Source organism: Melozone crissalis, unplaced genomic scaffold (assembly GCF_028551555.1).
Source record: "Melozone crissalis strain CALT ecotype California unplaced genomic scaffold, PUWL_Pcris_2 ptg000061l_1, whole genome shotgun sequence".
NCBI lineage: Eukaryota > Metazoa > Chordata > Aves > Passeriformes > Passerellidae > Melozone > Melozone crissalis.
The window spans coordinates 6,368,055-6,386,368 of NW_026535839.1; the positions used below are offsets into that span (position 1 = coordinate 6,368,055).

Consider the following 18,314-nt stretch of genomic DNA (forward strand, 5'->3'; position numbering starts at 1 on the left):
AGGGGCCAGCAGGGCGAGGGGATGGTCACTGCACCAGGACAGTGGTGGCATTCACCACGGTGGCCTCGGGTGCCACCAGCTCCACCAGCGCCTCGTACGTGCCCACCACGAAGCCCACGAAGCCGAAGAGGCTGATGGCGATGTCCTTGGCAATCACAAGGGGGTGCATGCCCTCCGAGTAGTAGGTGGCAATCTCCAGCAGCGGGGGGAAGATGAGAGCCAGGGCGCTGCTGCTGATGGAGCCCACCAGGGAGATGACGAGGTCCAGGCGCGGGATGAGGATGGCCAGCACGCCTGGAGGAAGAACGGACACAACATCAGTGCTGCCACCGGCCAGAGAGGCTCCTCCCCGTGTCAAAGCTAGCAGAACCCCAGCCAGGAATGCGACTGGCTGGGTCCCACCTCTGCCCTCCTCCCTGACACAAGACAAGGCTGCATATTTTTCCAGCAACTCCTCCCCAAGCAGCAGTTAAGCTGTTAAATTAACAAGGCTTTTTGTCGCCCTGGGCGCCACCAGAGCGAGCTGCAGGGCTGAGCAGGATGGGTGCTGCTGGCTGCCAGCATTCCCGACCCCCCTGTGCGAGCCAGCACTCCTACTCCCCACACCTGGGGAGCCATAAAGCCTCAGAAACCCCATAAAAGCAGGAGAAGGGGAGAAAAAGGCATCTCCCCCCACCCCAAATCAATCCGTGTGGTTTGCGTGTGTTTAGAGCTGCTCCAGCAGCAGCACGCCCACGGCACAGCCCGGGGGAGAACATTTGTTAGGAATCATTTGTTAGGTGAAAACTGCAGTCAAGGTAAATCCCCCTGGGAGACTCCTGACAGCTTGAGCTTAGCAGTGTGAGCTTCAGCTTTGGGATATTTCTCCTCCTCCTCCTGCATGGCTCCAGGAGGGGACAGAGGGATGTCACAACACCGCAGAACCCCCTACAAGCAAAGCAGACTTCAGTGTTTAACCAGTGATCAAGATAAAAAAACTGGTTTATTGCTTTGAAAGCTTTTCTGCTTAGAAACAGGAGACACCTAGAAGGGTCTAGGAGAAACAGCCCCTGAGGAGAAGGGACATCTCAGGGCTCCTTGTTGGAGGGATTTTTTCTCTCCCTGACAATCAGCTACAGAGAGCCTCCCTAAGCCAAAGATCACCCATGGAACTGCAGAAGAAGGAAAGTTTGAGAGATTGACTGTGCCACCACTGCAACACTGCTGTTATCTGGATAAGCCTAGAGATAAACCATCCCTTCACCAAGGGAAACAGCAACAAAAGTCCTGAGCCAGTTTATCCTGGTGCTCAGCACTGAACAGAGCCAAAGGAGTGCTCTGCTGCAAGCAGCATCCCTGCTCCAGCAGCCTCTGAGGAAAGCAGAGTAGCTCCCCTTCAACAGCATCCTCAGCCCACCCCACACTGCTCTTTGGACTCAAAAGTAAACAAAATTATTAACTCCCCTCTAAAACAAGCAGATTTGAAGCACCAGCTGCAGTCCTCAGCCTCCGGGGAAACGGTCTGACTTCTGCAGGTATTAATTCAAAGAGGTTTTAAGCATGCTGGTTTTGAAGTTTAAGCTTGAAAGAGACCCATACACCAGACTGCATCCTCTCTTTAGGAGCCAAAGCTCTGGTGGGGGCTTGTTGTGTGGCCACACAATCCTCCAATGAATATTCACGCAACCCCCTCTAATGGCTTTTATCCTCAGCAGGAGCCAGAGATCCCTTAATGGAAGGGTGAGGGGAGGAGGTACAAAGGAACCTGCATCCTTCCACCAACACCTCTGCTGCCTCCCTGCCCCCAAATAGGAGGGCACTGCTGATGCCTAAAGCCATCCCAACTCTCCAAGCCACCACTTCCATGGCTTGGCACAGCCCAACACCCTCCAGGAGAGGCTCCAACCCCACAAGCAACTTCCAAGTTCACCCACAGCATGAGAGTGGCCAGAGCATATCACCCAGCATGGCAGGATTTCATCCCTGCACCCTCTGAGGACATCAAGGCTTCAGGAACTCAGCACAGAGGAGATGGGTTTTGCCCACCTCTGTTAATGCAGCCCTTCTGGCCTTTCATTAGTGACAGCAAACAGAAACAGCAGCACCCTGCTCTCAGCCGGCTCCACCACCCTGAGTTAGCACCCCACTCCTCTCGAACCCAAGCCAAAGCCAGCTGGGACACAGGGCCAGCTCCCTGATGCTCAGCTCTGCTGCTTCAGCAGCATCAAGCCATGGAGCAAAGCTCCATTTCAGCAGGGGACACCAGGGAGCTCAGTCAAGCATCTCAGCTGTGCTGACAACAGCAAGCATTTGGTCTTCAGGAATCAAAGCCAGCCAAAATCAGATACCACCTGATTTACTCTACCAGGCTCAAGTCAGGAGCCTGATCCACCAAAACCTCACTACTGGCCCCACACACCATGAAGGGAAGGGACCCTGTGGGGCTGCTCCAGGCACACCTGCCCCGCAGCACATCAGAGCTCTGGTTATGGTGTGCCGTGTCCTGCTGTGCTCTGCACTGCCATGAGTGTGTGGGCACAAGAACAGCCCATCCCTCACAGTCAGTGACCCCTCTGCAGCCATGTCCCCATCACACAGGCACGAGGAGCCTGGCTGCACACTGCCTACAGAAACAGCCTCTAGGCTAGGCTGCGCTGGCACTGAACCCTGTGCTGGCTGTTCACGCAAACCCTGGTGGGACTCAACGTCCTGCAAAACTGCCATCCCCAGCCCTGAGGCTCCATGGGGATCTGCCACTTCTAAACAATGCAGTTTCCTACTCCTCCGCTGAGAAGGCTGGTCCCATACAGAGGGGGCAAAGGATCACTGCTGCTGCTCCTTGGAGGCACCTTGTTTGTATTAGCCAGGCTACCAGCTGTGAGGGCTAAAGGTGAAGGCTTTAGGGACAGGGGTGAAGGCTCAGTGGGAAGGAGGTGCCACAGCATCACAGGGAAGGTCAGACAAGGAGGTTTGTACTCACAGGTCACACACACCAGGGCCATCCTGAGGAGCAGGTTGACCAGCCAGCCCCAGCGCTCCGACACGCGGGCCACGAGGGGAGGGATGATGATCTCGGCAGGCACGTAGAACTGCACGGCGTAGGTGAAGAAAATCCCAAAGGAGAAGAGCAGCTTGACAGCTTGGTACAGCCTGCAAAGGGCAAGGACACAGTGAGACAGGCTCTTGCTTCAGCCCCTGCAACATCAACAGCAGAAAAGGAATGTTCTGCAAGGATTTTTGTGAGCTAGGGGTCTCAACTCCTGAACACCCTTAGAAAATTAGGGGTGATGCATTTAATCACTGAGCAAGAGACAGCAAAGATGTATCAGCTGCAGCCATGATTACACATTCCAGCTGCTGCTTGGCTTCTGAGGAGGGGGAAAAGGACAGCACTGCTGGGATAAGTCTGGGCTTCTATGCAGAGTGAACATCACAATGTTCCAAAAGCAAAGTCACGTGAACAGGCAGCTCAGCCTCCTCCATCAAACAAAAAGGAGCAGCTATTTTTGGAATGCTGGTACATGTTTGGGGGAAAGAGAGTTAAAAGAGCAGTTTGGGCTGAGCAGAAGGAAGGCAGAGTGCAGACAGGTTGCAAACAGCACCTTGGGCTCACCCCAAGTCAAATTTAGGGTGTCCCAGATCCTGCAGTGATACAGTGTGGCTGCAGGAGACAGCCCATCACAAGTGACCAAAAGGCACCTCCCAGCCCCATCTCTGCCCTCAGCTTCCCAGCAGCAGAAAAAGCCTCTCCAAAAGAGAAGTAACATCTGGTTACCTCACATATGGTCCTAACCCTTCCCCAACTGAAGACACACTAACCAAGCAGGAAACAGGGGTCCTGGCCATACCACTTGGGTAAATATGGAGTGGATCCAAGCTGAGGAATGTATCTGGCTCCTGCCTTCCCTCTACCTTCTTTGGGCCTGTGCCCTTCTGTGTGCTGGGTCTCAGCACCCACAACAGCCTTAAATCAGAGAAATCCAAGTATTCCCATGCAAGACAGCTTGGAACACTAGTGGCAGAGTCTGGCAGAGTCAAACATTTCCCACAGATGGAGTTAGGGATCACCTAAGTGAATGGAATGTTACACAAGTCTGTGGGACCAGTCCAGATGTATTCAAGGTTGCAGTCAACAGGAGCCTGAAGCCACCTTATCATCTTCAAAAGAGCAGGGTGCTCAGGGAAAGGACCTATTGCCTTGGGAAAGGAATAATATCCACCTGCAAGAAGGATGAGGGAAGGTACAAGCTAATCAGCCTCACCTCAATCCCCAGAAGAATATGGGTTAAGTCCTCCTGGTATCTATTTCCAGGCACAGACTGGACAGTAAACAGCCAGCAGGGATTTGCCAAAGGGTAATCATGGAAATATCCTCATCAGTGACCTGGATGAGCTTTCAGTGACCCAGAGCACATTCTCATCAAATTCCAAGCAAGATCAAATTGGAGGAAATGGCTGACACAGCTCGGAGCAACAACATGGTGTCACAAGCAAAGCTCAAACACAAACACAAATTTGCAAACACAAATTCCCACACATGTGAAGGGCTGGGGCCAGGAGAACCAAGGCCTGGGGGTCTTGGTGGGCAGCAGACTGAACATGGCCAGTAGCAGGACCCTGCAGTGATCAAGGTCAATCACAAAGCAGGTTGTGCTAGCAAAAGCACAGCCAGGAGGTGAAGGACAGGGATCAAGAGATTATTTTCTTGTTTGGGGCTTGTGCATTCTGAGTATTGTGTCCAGCCCTGATACTCCAGGACAGGACATTGACTTACTCTGCAGAGCAAGTTGAGTGCAGGCTACTAAAATGGTTGGGGTGGAGCATGATGTCCAAAAAGAGGCTGCAAGCCCTGGGCTTGTTCAGTATGATGAGAAGGTTAAAAGGGGATGTTATTAATGTCTTCAATGTTATTAATCTCTTCAGCTGCCTAATAGGAGGGCGTGGAGGAGAGAATAACAGGCTCTCCTTGGAGTTGCACAGCAGAAGAACCAGTTGCAGTTAGAGCTGCATCTTCAAAAGATGGTTAAGGGCCTGGATTGGTAGGAAATCACTGTCCTTACTGATACTGAACACTTAAGCTGGTGAGAGGACCCAGTGATCCCATGGTGTCCTCTCCAGGGAATGTCTTGAAATACCCTGAGGTTCCAGAGGCAAGCTGAACACAAAGTTATCTCCAGAGTCCAGAGTGCACTGTGCAGCCACACGTGTGCACAGGAGCCTTGAGCCACCAACCCACTGCTGGCATATCTTATCACTGCTTTTCCAAGAAAGGGAATCTATAAAAGCCATAAAGTGCTCCAGGGCAACTCAAGATTAATAGTTGTTAATAAAAAAAGTACAGAAGAAGGCTGTGTACCTGTCCTGCACAGGTCATGAACCATGACAACTAGATCAAAGGGCATTTTAAATACCAAGAAGAGGAAGAATTAAAGCACTACCCTTGATCCACAGAAAACAAAGGCCCATGCAGGGCCAGAGAGGCACTCTGCCAGCCACAGCAACACCTGCTTCAGCCAGACTGCCATGCCAGGCCATCCCTAAAGGCTGCAAGAAGTGAAACACTCTGCTGGGACCATAAGCTCTGCCATTACCTTCAACTGGCCACATGCAACCCAACAGCTTCCCCCTCATTGCAGCATTTCTTCACCCTTCACACAGTGCAGTGAGGCAGCCCTTCCTAGGAGGCAAGGAAGGATTTCTGCATAGCAGCACCATATTTTGGACACTGTGGTTAGACCTGGGCACTGGGTACTGACACACTCCTCGTTTGAGGAAGCTGTGGTTTCAGAGAAACAGGACTGGAGAAGTCCTTAGTCACCCTGCAACTCAACGATTCCTGCAAATCTGCTCCAGAGACCTCCAGGCAATGGCTGCAGCTAAGGAAGGCTGCAGCACCTCCACCACAATCCTTGCCTTGTCTCCCAGGCTGCAGGCAAACCCCATGACTTCTCACCCACAGCCCTTTATGACCAGCTCCTACAGCCCAGCCTTTTACTGTCAGGAAGAAAAGCCATGGGCGAGGCAGGATGGGCAAGACTTTCATTTCAAGAGTAAGTCTTCACCCAGCACCTGTGGTTTAATCTGCAGGAGTGGTAGTGAAGACTTTGTCACAACTGTCACAGCCCTTACTTGAGATAACCCATTTCCAGGTCCAACATCCACTGCCAAGAGGCAACATGCACAAACAACAAGATGTGCTGCATGACAAGTGACACGGACCACAGCACACCTTCCCTGCAGCTGGGTGTCACATGCCCAGGCTTCCCCAGACACTGCTTCCAAAGGGCTTTTCTCTTCTCACTATCCAAAAACCCCATGGCTACTTTTAGAATATTCACTTTCAGAAAAGTAGTTTACTTTAATAAAAGACAGAAGGTGTGGATACTCCTAGAAACATGGATTTGCACTCTTCTCTCTGCAGCCTAGCAGGTCAGAGTAATCCCATTCTAAGGATCTGTTCTAAGGGAATGTCATTCCTCAGGGCACCCAGAGCTGAGATTCCTTGCAGAAGCCCCTTTGCAGCATTTCAGGCTAGCAGACGTCATTGCAGGCTGTGGCATGCAGAGCCCAAGCCTGGAAAGGACCTACTTTCCACCTTCAGGAGGAATAGCAGCATCTCATCCCCTCCACCCTGTGCTTCAGTTTACTGAGCAGAAGGGATTCACACCTCCTGTGCTTGGCATGGTGGGACTCAGACCTCCCTACAACACAGGCACATCTTTCACAACCCCAACCCTCCTCACTGAGAGCAGGGACCTGGCAGAGCTCCCAAAGCCTGCAGGGGACAGGACAAGGCTCTTGGCAGGAGCAGGATCTTCTACCACACCAACATTCAGCAGTGCAGTCACTACACAGACCCAGCATGAATGAACATCCATGCACTTAAACTGAAAACAAACCCACACAGCAATAATTAAAGCAAAACCAGGCTCTATTTTTGTCAAATCTTTGCTGTCTCCAGAGCTCCAGCTGTGCAGCTCTACCAGGATAGAATGTGGGAGCACCAGTGACTCAAAACTTGAGTCCTGCCCAAATTTACACAACAGTGAGACAGTGAGTCCCACTGCAAGGTGCTGGGTGCTACTAGGAGCAGAGAGGATGGGCTGAAGTGGAGGACAGGCATCCCCAGCTCCAGGTCTCACTCAGAGACCATCAAAGAGGACTGCTTGCATTTCTCCTGTGAAGAATATGGAGCTGTGACACTGAGCAGCCACCCATCCTCAAGGACAGAGCAGCACAGATTGGGCAGCTGCTGCAGCAGCCACCAGCCCTGGCAAGAGGAGAAACAACCCCTCCAGGCAGGCAGGCAGGCATGGGGCCAGGCATCAGGGCTCTAGACAGAAACTGGAGCATCTCAAGAGGCAGATCCCAGAGGACAGACAGGTTTGGGAGACTGCTGCAGAGCTCAGCCCCCACAGAAGGAAGGGGCATCCTCATGGCACCAGTGCTCATAGGCAAAGCATTGACTCAAGATGAGCCACATCCAGGCACAATGTGGAGCCCAGAAGTGTGAGTTTCAGCTCCAGGGCTGCAAACAAGGAACACAACCCACACATGAAGATGTCACATCTCACTCCTTCTGGGAGCTCCCAGCTTTGGCTTGGTTTTTCACATGCTACATTTGAGGAAGAGAAGTTTTGCACAATTCAGTGATGTTCTGGTATGGCTGCATGGGGGTTGTGTTCAACATCTGCTAGTCAGTGCATACTGAGCCCTAAAAAGATGCCACAAGGCTCCAAGAAAAAAAAAAAAGAGCTGCACCTACCCAGGCAAGGACCTCCAGGGACCCAATGAAACAGCCTGAGCTCCAAAACCAGGCTCAGACACTACAGCAACAAGACTCTTCCAGCACATGCATCTGACAATCCTTGTCAAACTCCTTGAAGTTTGCCTATGGCAGTTCCTCAAGCTCACCCAGATTAGTGAGGTCCCTTTCTCCCACTTGCTTATCTGGGCCCCTCATTCCACACCCCCCAGCCCCTCCACTGCCCACAGGGACTCACCAGCAGTTGGGCAGGTTGAGTGTAATGCTGGCCTGAATGTCTGCCCCGAAGCGCAGGTAGCCCAGGACACCCAGGCTGATGTACAGGATGGTGACAATGCTCATCCCCACGTACAGGATCACTGGGAACTGACGGGGCTTCTTCATCTTGTTCTCCAGAGGCAGCACCTGGGACAAGAGGAGGAGGAAGATGACAGAGCAACAGGTTGCTCATTCCTCTATACCCCCCTCAGCCCCAAAAAGGAGGAGGGGCAGCCCCATGGTCAAGCACAGCCCACCATGCCAGGACTGACAGTCCAACATGGAGCCTGGAGAATCCAGCTGGAAAAAAACTATATTGGAGATCCAATTTCTGTGCTCCCATTGGAGCATAGCAAGTCTCCAACAGATCACCCACACCCTTGTCTTAAAGATGGGACCTGCTCCCTGCCCTTGGCACGAGCTGTGCCCAGTGCTGGGTCTTGGGGCAATGCCAACCACCCGTATCTTGGGTGCATTATGCTCTGCACCTCCAAATAGCACAGCCATGCCCACTATTTTACACCGTCCTATTGTCCCCAGTAAATTCTGGGAAGACCAAGACACATTCTCCTCTGCTAGCAAGTTTATCTGGACAGATTTCAACCAGGCAGGACAATAAAAAGAACAAGGAGAGGTAATTCTCCCACCTCTATGCTACTGACACTAAATATAGGCCTTCAGCAAACAATTTTATAGATGTCCTTGGGTGGTGTTCATTTCAAGAAGAGAGACAATGGCAGATCTGGTGAGGAGGCAGGACAAGAAAAACTTTTATTTGCTTCTTCACCTCCAAGTCATGTGAGGAAGAGAGCATTTGTGCCTCAGTGCTGGCAAGAGCCCTCTGCCCAGGGCACAGCATTCAGTGTGCACTCCTCCTGTAATGGATCTGGCCCTCTCCAGCCCTGTGTTTACACAGACAGCTTATATTTAAGAGATGAAAACATTTTTTCCTCCTTTGAAGGGAGCTCCTGGAAACAACTCACAACATCTTAGGGATTAATTAAGCTCTCCACCCACCCACCCAGCTTTTTTCACAGACACAGTTGGTCTATTTACAGCATCTTGCAGGAGAGGCCCATTTGCATGAGCAGGCTGGGGCCATGTGGCTGCCAAAGGGAGATCTCGATGCCCCCGCAGCAGGGTGGGAAGGGAAGGATCACATCTTTTCATGCCACACTTTTTGGCCTCCCATTTAAGCACTTCAGGATCCAGCCTGGTTACAAGACTCAGGACAATTCCTCATCTGCAGGTCAGCCAGCAGAGCCCAAGGCAAAGGCTGGTGTGATTCCCAATCTACTGCCAGATAAAGCCACCTCTAAAGCAGCAACCAACCTCATGAGGTTGGCAGCACGTGCTCCTCCAGCCTCAGATGGAAGCACCAGAGTTTGACCCAGGAGATAGCCTGGAGCTAAAGCTAACAGCACCATCCAGAATTTGGGCTACTGTCAGAGAAGTGCAGCTGCAACTACAGCTGCAAAGCAGAGCAGGTGCTGCAGCAAGTCCGAGCAGGGCTGAGCCTCCTGTGCAGCATCCCCACTGCCACATGCCCAGACTTACCACACCAATGCCTTCAAAAGCAAAGATTGCAGTGCCAAAGAACAGAGGGTAGGTCTTCCAGGCTGCTGCTAGAGGCAGGTTTCTGGGATCAGGAATATCCTGGAAAAAAGCCCATGCAGAGTTCAGACACAAGGAAGACAGGGAAGACCTGGCCTGTTCCCATCACTCCCTGTCACAGCCCCACGCTGCAGGGAAACCCTGCAGAGCAGAGGGAACCATCATGCCCACAGGAACAAGCAGAACCCCCCAGCATCCAAATACCCCATTGCCAAGCTCCCTCCACCTGCCAAAGCATGGGAGAGCACAGGAATGAGAGAGGGGAGCCATACACACGTACCCTGACGATGTACTGGTAGATCACTACAAGGCTGCCAAGCATGGCCACGTTGGCCAGCATGGAGAAGATGGACAGGACCTTGAGGTTCTGGATGAAGGTGAGCAGCACCACGAAAGGCAGGATGGACAGCATGTACAGGCGGGAGTCCATGGTGGGGGTCATCACCACTGTCCTGTTTGGGCTGCAGTCATTGGTGGTCCCATTTGCAGCAGACACAACCTGGGGAAGCACAGGAAGCCCTGGTGAACTCCATCACACAGGTCTAAAAGCCACAGATCTTAGCAGCCCATTCCAGGTGGGTCAGAGTACCCCAAGAGGTCACTTCAAGCAGAGATAGCTGATTAAAATCAAAACAACAAGCTGTTTTCAGATAGCTCTGAAGCAAATCCCTGTTATCTTGCAGGGGGCAGAGGTGGGACTGGCTATGACACCTCAGCCAAAACAGCAAATCCTGCCCAAGCCCAGATACACAGAGCAGGAGGACTCAGCAGCCAGGCACACAGAGGGCAGAAAGCACAGGCTGCATCTTTGCACTGCCCACGAGGTCAGCTGAGAAGAGAGGGAAGAGGCACTAAGTGCTATTTCCAAAGGAATCCTTTCCCTCCTGCTGCACCAAGTTGTTATCTAAGTCACACAGTCCTTCAGTTCCCCAGTGCCCCACTCACATGCAAGGACACCTGGAAACTACTGCTGGCCCCAAGTTCACGTTCTCATGCAAAACCATTCTTTCCTTGGGGCCTTTCATCCCAAAGGCACTTCAGGCCATGTGCTCACTTCTAGAGGCAGCTCAGGCCCAGGGTGGCTGAGCCATCCCTCCCAAGAGAGCATGGGCTCCCTGAATCACCAAAACAACCAAGACCAAGCTGGTTCAGGGACCAGGTCCTGTCCAGTCACTGCAGCAAAGAGCAGTCTGCAAACTGATTCAACCTGCTCCAGAGCAAGTCCTGCCCCAGAGGAGAGGCTGAAGAACTCTGTGTAAACCAGCATCCTCTGTGGGAGAGGGCAGTGCAGGGCCATGCACCCAAGGGACAGTGCTGCTCAAGCCCCAGCCTGCCCTGCCTCTTCATGCCTTGCTCCAAAGCCATTTTCCAAACCAAAGCCCTGCCCAACACAGTGGCACCTTGCCCAAGGTACCACCTGCACCATGACTCTCCACCTAACACGCTATTCCTCACCACAAAAAGAAACAAGCAACACTCCCCTCTCCCCACCCAAAAAAATTCCAAAACCAAAGGCAAGGGGTTTCCCACCTGTGGCCTAAAAAACTAGTGTGGATTTCCAGGTTTTTGAAAATTTCCCCTGAGGCTTGAGACAGCCTTCAGTCTTTGCTGTGAGGGGCTGAGGAGAAAGAAGCCCACCTTGAAGTGGGGCAGGGGGCTGCTCCCAGGGGTGGGGGCCAGCAGCAGCCTGGCCCCTGCACACACCCTGGACCCTCCTGCTTTCAGGGCTGGTGGATCACCAGTGTTGACCTATTTACTCCTCCGGCCACCCAACAATGGGAATCTCCTCACTGCTGCTCCAAGAGCAGAGGAAGAGTCTCACACTGGATGGACTCCCCTTGCTCCCCTCTGAAGCTGATGGCCACCACTGAAGAGCTGACAAAGGGCACAGCCATGGTGGCAGTGACCAGAGCACTGCTGCAAGAGCACAGCAGGAGCACATGGGGAAAAAAGCTGAGCAGTGCCTGCAAGGCACTGAGCTGGTGGAGGCTGGGAATGGGGACTCATTATTCCCAGTTTCTTGCAGAACAGGAGCCAGCCAAGCGGTTCAGGGTTTCTGTTTATTTCCTCCTGAGGCCTGGCAGGAAGAAACTCTTTCTCTAAAGATGTAATTAAGCTTCAGAGCCACAGGATGAGGAAAGAAACTGGAATGCAAACAGATCCAAGGAAGGGAGAAGAGAGGTTCACAGCAGGTCCTGGGACTTACACGTTACCATCGACACCAATAAACCAATTACTGAGGGGGACAGGATAGAAAATGCACAGTCCCTCTGCTTTCATCCCTTTCCTGTCGTTCCCTCACTAAGGACAGCCTCACTTTTCCTGAGAAACACAGACACCTCCAGCACCTCTGCAAAATCACAGAGAGTCTCAGGAAAACCTGCTCTGTTTGAACAGGAAAACCAATCCTCAAAAGTATCTGGGCAGAAGAGCGGACTTTTCAGAGCAGCATATCCTACAGAAACCAGACCTTTGGGGGAAAACAGGGCACAGAAGCTAAGAAAAACCCAAGCACCTTCACACCCTCTCACCTCCCCCCAGCTCATGAAGGAGGTGTAAGTCCAACCTGTTTCAGATTGTCCGCCAGAAAGACAAAGTACACACAGCAGAAACCCAGCTGAGTGATGATCAGGAAAAGTCCCACTATACGCCTGGAAAGCAAAAGAACAGCATCTGTCAGCCAGATCAGAAGATCTGCACTTGCAGAGCACAGCAATGCTGCTGTCCCCAAGGTTGGGGTGTACAGGTCAGAGCACACCCAGCTCACTTCTCTGTGATCAGGAGAGACGACTTTCTCTCCACCCAGCCTCACAGATCTCAGGCTCTCCAGTCTCCCCATCCCAGCCCTTTTACAAGGTCAGGACCAGCCTCAGGAGAAAAGTCTCCTTTTTGGGTTCAGCATATCCAGTCTGTTGCTGAATTGTCAGAGCTGGAGACAACACTCCCTGGACACAGGAACAGGTGAATGCTCCCACCCCCTGATGGGCAATGATCTGTGTGATGCAATGTGGGACACCCACAGGGCAGGGAGCAGTCACTGGACATGTTCCATGTCTGGCAAGATAGGCCAGCACTGCAAGACCCTACTCACCCCTTTGTTATGCTGTGGAGACTTAGTTATCCCACACATTCAGTGTAAGTCACATCTGGCTGGGGACAGTACTGGATCAAAGACCTCAGCATTACCCTCTGGGGGACACTGAGCACTCAGGGCAGGTGAGCCAAACAGCATTTTATGGCACTTGTGCTTATCTGCTGACACAGCTCAGTGACCAGAGGCCCTTCTGTCCCAGCTGCAGCACATGCTAGGCTCAAAGAGGAGTCCCTGCCTGGGGCAGGGGAACAGTACCTTCCCCAGATGGCATGTGTCCTCAGGCAGGCACTGGGAGTTGCCTCCAGCCCGTACATCACAGCACCTCCATAGTCCAGGAACTGCTTCTGGAACCTGTCCAGAGAAGGGAGAAGGATCATCACATCAGTCCTGTCTGCTAGTTCCCAAGGCAAAGAGTGACATTAAAAGGAAAACAGTTCCTGTGAAAAACAAGAGAAGTTCCCAACTGAGGCTTTGGCATGGGCAACTTGCTGTTAAGGGGCTTCAGAAACACCCCAGGGCTTTTTGGGCAAGAGGGAAGAACTGCAGGAGTTGCAGGGCTGAGAAGGGGAGTTGCTCCTTACCTGTTGCAGAAGTGATGGGCACATTTGACCAGGATGCCCATGCAGTGCACAGCCACGACTCCCATCACCAGCAGGCTCAGAGGACCCAGCTGCAGGGAAGAGAGGGGGAAGGCTGCACTCTGATGGCCACAGGCAGAGCTGCACTGGGCCTTCTACTTCCAGACAAAACTCCACAGGCTGGGTGAGTGCAAACACTGCTGGAGGCTGAACCAGAGCTTTGGTGCAGCTCCCAGGAACCAGCCCCTCAGGACCAAGTAACCTGACAGAGCCACGAGTTTGGCAGGAACGATACAAAATAAGCACGTTGGGGCAGTTTGGGTGTAGCAAAGCACTTCTAGGATTGTTTTCCAAACTATTTTGCGTATCTCTACTATGCAGGTGATGAAGATTTCATGACCTGGACACAGTGCCCTGCCTGACCCCAGCAGAGGAAACCATAGGCCCAGCTCACACACTGATCTCCCCCACACCAGGCAGCAACAAGGCAGGAGCAGCAGGAGCAGTCTCAGCAGTGAAACAAAGCCACAGAACTTCGGGTGCAAACAGGAGCAAGTCACCAAACAATGAGAGGTGTCTGGGCATGGACTCAATCCCCAACACCGGCCATGTGAGCTGCCCAGTGCCTCGGGGTCACTCTGCCCCACAGGCTCCAGCACAGCAGGGCTGAGCTGCCTTACCAGGATGCCAGCATTCTTCACAGCCAGAGGCAGCCCCAGCAGCCCTGTCCCAATATTCCCCTTCAGCAGATGGATCAGGGTCTGGTACCACCTGAGGGAGAGCAGATGCAGAGGTCACTGTCAGCAGGCGCCCACATCCAGACCATACACAGTTTATCCTGTTAAGGGTCCACAGCAGCTCTGAACTGCTGCAGGGAATGCACATGGAGGTCATGATCCTGTCCCCTGAACCCAGCTTAACCAGCTGGGACTGAGCTAGGTGTGAAAGCAAAGACTGAACAAACAGATTTTGGATGGGCATTTGCAAAACCAACTTTATGGTAAAACCCAGCATAAGCACAGCCCAGCACCAAGGACCTGCATAAGAAGTCTCTGAGGTGAAGGAATCAGTCTCTCTCAGGCAAAGACAGCATCCTCTGCACACCTGGGCACAAGGAAGCCCCCAGAACATGGCTGGCTCTGAATCTGGGCATGCTGTTTGCTTGCCAGAGTTCCTCATTGAATGAAGGTGGAATGGGAAAATATTGGGAAAAGCATCAATCACTGCCAGCAAGCCCAGCTTCACCAGAGAGCAAAGAGCTACCCTGGGGCAGCTTGCTTGGTGCCAGCACCCCACAGATGCAGGACCACAGCTGTGCCCTCATCACCCTCATGAGAACTCCCCATAAAACCACAGTTCCACCATCCTCTAGCAAAGGCAGCAGGGAGCCAGCATGGCCTCCTCCACCCTCCCCAGTGCCAGGCCAGCCCAGGAAGGAGGGAAGCACCACTCACGTTGTCCCGTTGGTCTCCCCGAAGCGCTGGTAGGCCTCGGGGTGCGCGAAGCCATTCATGCCATCGGGAGGGCTGCCCTCAGGTGTCACATCCGTGGAGCTGTAGTCATTGTAGTCCTCGCTGCGGAGGCGCCGTGTGGACATGGTCCCTGTGGGGGCAGTGCCATTAGGGGTGCCCAGCTCAACAGCCCCATCCTCAGGCACCTTGGGGTCAGCCATGGTGCAGAGAGAGCGGCTCGCACTGCCAGAGCAAGGTCTGCTCCAGGGCTTTTATACAGCCACATGCTCCCGCCCCAGCAATCACACAGCTGGCATGTCCTAAGGTCAAAGGCGCACGGCACATTCCCACTGGCTCTTCCTTCAGGCTCGTGCCCATGTTTTGGGCACACCCAGACAGAATGGGGTCAGGATCCTGCAGGCAGAGCCTGGATGTGACCCAATTCATGTCAGGCATGGGAGCTGTGCACCCCTGCTCTAAGGGTAGTGAGTGTGACACCACAGGCAGCGGGGTAGGAGGGGACATGCTGGCACTGTGTCCCCTGCTCTGGCACTTGGGACTAGGGCTGTCAAGTGGACGGGCCAGGAAAGTGTAACTGCTTTTAACTTGCACAAAGTGTGCTGCAAGGGAACAGCTTGCTCTTGCCAGGGAAGGGAAAGTTTCCTAACTTCTCCTTTTTTTCTTTTCCCTTTTTTTTTTTTTTCCTTATTGAAGAATTTTTATTAAGGAGAATTTTTTTACAAAAATTTATTATGCTCCCATTAGTGAGGAGCACAGATCATGTGCTGACAGCAAAACACCTGCCCCAAAGGTTTCACAGCCAAGGAGGTGCCTATGGGGAAAAGGGACTTCCCAGGATGAGGCACCTGCACAGCCTGGAGCTCTTGCTCCAACAGAAACTCCAACAGTGTCCAGCAAACCAGGGGCACCAGCACAAGCCTCACCAAGGACACACACCTCATGCCTTTGTCTGGAAAATAATCAGCTGGTTCAATTCCCACACATGCCACACCCAGTATCCCAAACACCCACTGGGAAGGAGCACCAGAGGCAGGGAAATTATGTGTAAGGCTCTTGCGCCACAGACTGGTGATCCAGTCCCTGCCCCACGGCTCCTCTGGGCTGTCATGCCTCAGGCTTCACACCTGCCCCAGCAGTCCTGGTGCTCCCCCATCCCACTCCCCAGCACTGGTAAAGAACTGGGAGCAAGAGGAAGCAGCAGAGAAATGTTACTACTGCAAAAAACTGTCTCGTTTCCTGCCAGAGCTCTTCATGAACCCACCAAGTCATGCAAGAGCCTGTCAGATGCAACCTCAGCACAGATCAACACATCTGGCTGTGCCAGGAATGCTCAGCCTGGGCCACTCAGGTGCTTCTTCAGAGCACCAGGCATTCCCCAGAGCACTGCTCTGCAAACCAGGCTGCTACATGGAAAACAAGCCAAGGGCTGCAACCACTGTGAGGGAGGGTCCAGCCTGGTGATCAGAAGGGTAGCAGGGAGCAAGGGTTTTCCCTCAGGTCTGGATGCTCCAGATCCCAGGTGCCCTGGAGCAGTTATCCAGGCCACAACAGCAGTGCTGTATTTCCTGTGGCACCAGGCAACACCAGCAGCAGGAAGGAGCACAGTGTCCCATGGAGTACCAGGCTCTGGAGCAGCAGTGAGGCTGGCTGGCAGGCAGGCACTCCAGAGCCAAAGGCAGCACATGCATCACTCCTGCCCAGCCTCCTCCCTCACAGCTGGGACACGTAATCGTGTCCTGAACCGGCTCTGCCGCAGGCAGGCATCCGGCGGGGCAGGGAGCGGGAAGAGCGGCAGCAGGAGTTTACACAAGGAAAGCGTTAGAAGCTGTTTGTCATCACTGACAGGCCCAAGGGGCAGCACAGAAACCTGGGAGGCTCTGCCAAACCCCCATGGGCTGGCAGAGGGCAGAGAGAGTGGGCAGAGGGGGTGCAGGGCTGGGTTGGGCATAGGTACCCATCCCAAGGAGGGCCTGCACAGCATCCAAAGCACCCAAGAGCAGTGAGCTTGAGGTAAACACAACGTGCTGACATCACTCTGACTGATTGCTCCCTGTGGATTTTTTTTTCCCTTTCAAGCAGGCCTGTCTGCTTTCTGCTTTGAAAAGCCAGGGAAATGCATTCATCGTGACTTGCCTGCCTCGTGTCTGGATTAAAGGTTGCATAGCAGCAGGGAGCGAGCACTCTGCTCTCCCACAACCAACAAGGAAAAGCTGCAAAACTTGTCTCATCCACAAGAAAAACATTTAAAATCAAAGCAAAACCCCATTACACCATTTCCCTGTCACTGGAAACAGCAAAGGCAGGAACATTCGGTTCCCACTTCAAACCCAACTCCTCAGCCACTCTCATGTGCTGTTTTCGCCACCCACACACAGAAGCAATTTCATCCTATTAGGAAAGCTGGGGGGGGGTGGGGGGGTGGGTAGTGACAGAAATTTGTCCCTTACAGTGACAGCCCCATGCCAGAAGTCAAAAGCAAGCTGCTACTTGCTGCTGACCATGACAGCTGTCCCCAGCTGAGCTGGGGCTGTGTGTAGATCAGGAAATCTTCCAGAAAAGTGAGCAAAACTCACTGCTGCTTCCTACCACACATGTTGAATCCTTCATTTCCAAAGCACTTCTTGTAATAACCCACCTCCTGACACAAAGGAGAGCCAACAACAAGCCCCTTCCTCAGGCCACCATGTCCATGCCAGCCTGACACCTCCCAGTCACAGCATCAGTCCTCTTGTCCCTGTGCTACCCAGTGCTCCCACAGCTCCAGAGAACCCCCAGATTCACCTTTCCAACGTTTCACAGCATGAGCCAGTGCCCTCAGCCCAGCTTCTCCCCGCATGGAGACTGCTGGGCACAAACTCCACCAGTCCCCACAGTTCCCACTGCAGCCAGGCTGTGCTGCCCAGCTCCCCTTGCCCCTCCACAGAGCAGCACAGCTGAAGCCTGCACAGTGTGGGGCTCCCTGCACCCTCCCAGTGCCGCAGAGCATCCCGCACCCTTCCCAGCACCTCACATGGGGGCTGCGCCCCCTACACTGCACGACACGCCCGGAGGAGCCCCATGGGGTGCCAGCCTTCCTGCAGGGCATTGCCAGCACGCCCATGTCAGCCTCCAGCACCTCCAGAACCCCCCAGCACCCATGTCAGCCTTCAGCACCCCCAGGCACCCCCAGCACACCCGTGTCGGCCTCCAGCACCCATGTCAGCTGCCAGGACCCCCAGGCCCTGAGCACCCGCCCCTGAACAGGGGCTGCCAACGAGGCCCCGGAGCCCCGAGTCCCTCAGCGCGCCCCGGCTGCCCCGAGCACCCACGCGGGACGGCGGCACTGCCAGGATCCCGCGCATCCACCGTGCCCTCGGCTCTCTGGGCACGCGGCGGGCTGACAGGCGGCTGACAGCCCCTACCCATCCACCCGCAGCCCCCCGGTGTCTGTCCCCTCGGTCCCGGTCCCGGTTCCGCACCTCTCCGCCGCCCGCACCGCCCGGCCCCGCCGGGCCCGCTCGCTCGGCCGCGCCGTCACGTGACCGCGGCTCAGCTGAGCGCGGCGCCTGCGCGCG

The 18,314-nt window shown here is 53.8% G+C and overlaps 1 protein-coding gene across 1 annotated transcript; it reads right to left on the reverse strand.

Annotated features, from left to right (window-relative positions):
- On the reverse strand, window positions 1–18,280 carry LOC128944648 (proton-coupled amino acid transporter 1-like). Its single transcript, XM_054288004.1, has 11 exons — window positions 18,219–18,280; window positions 14,743–14,890; window positions 13,969–14,059; window positions 13,292–13,380; window positions 12,966–13,061; window positions 12,183–12,267; window positions 9,897–10,115; window positions 9,560–9,658; window positions 7,983–8,149; window positions 2,960–3,129; window positions 1–294 (listed from the first exon to the last, which is right to left on the reverse strand). The coding sequence occupies exons 2-11, from the start codon at window positions 14,883–14,885 to the stop codon at window positions 26–28; spliced, it is 1,428 nt and encodes a 475-aa protein (XP_054143979.1). The 5' UTR covers window positions 14,886–14,890; window positions 18,219–18,280; the 3' UTR covers window positions 1–25.
- Window positions 18,281–18,314: the final 34 nt, after the last annotated feature.

Excerpts from the sequence above, each read along its gene's own strand:
- LOC128944648 (XM_054288004.1), bottom strand. The coding sequence starts at position 14,885 with ATGTCCACACGGCGCCTCCGCAGCGAGGACTACAATGACTACAGCTCC. Across the intron at positions 12,268-12,965 it reads ACACATGCCATCTGGGGAAG|GCGTATAGTGGGACTTTTCC; the intron begins GTACTGTTCCCC and ends TTTGCTTTCCAG. Across the intron at positions 295-2,959 it reads GGCCCTGGTGTGTGTGACCT|GCGTGCTGGCCATCCTCATC; the intron begins GTGAGTACAAAC and ends TTCTTCCTCCAG.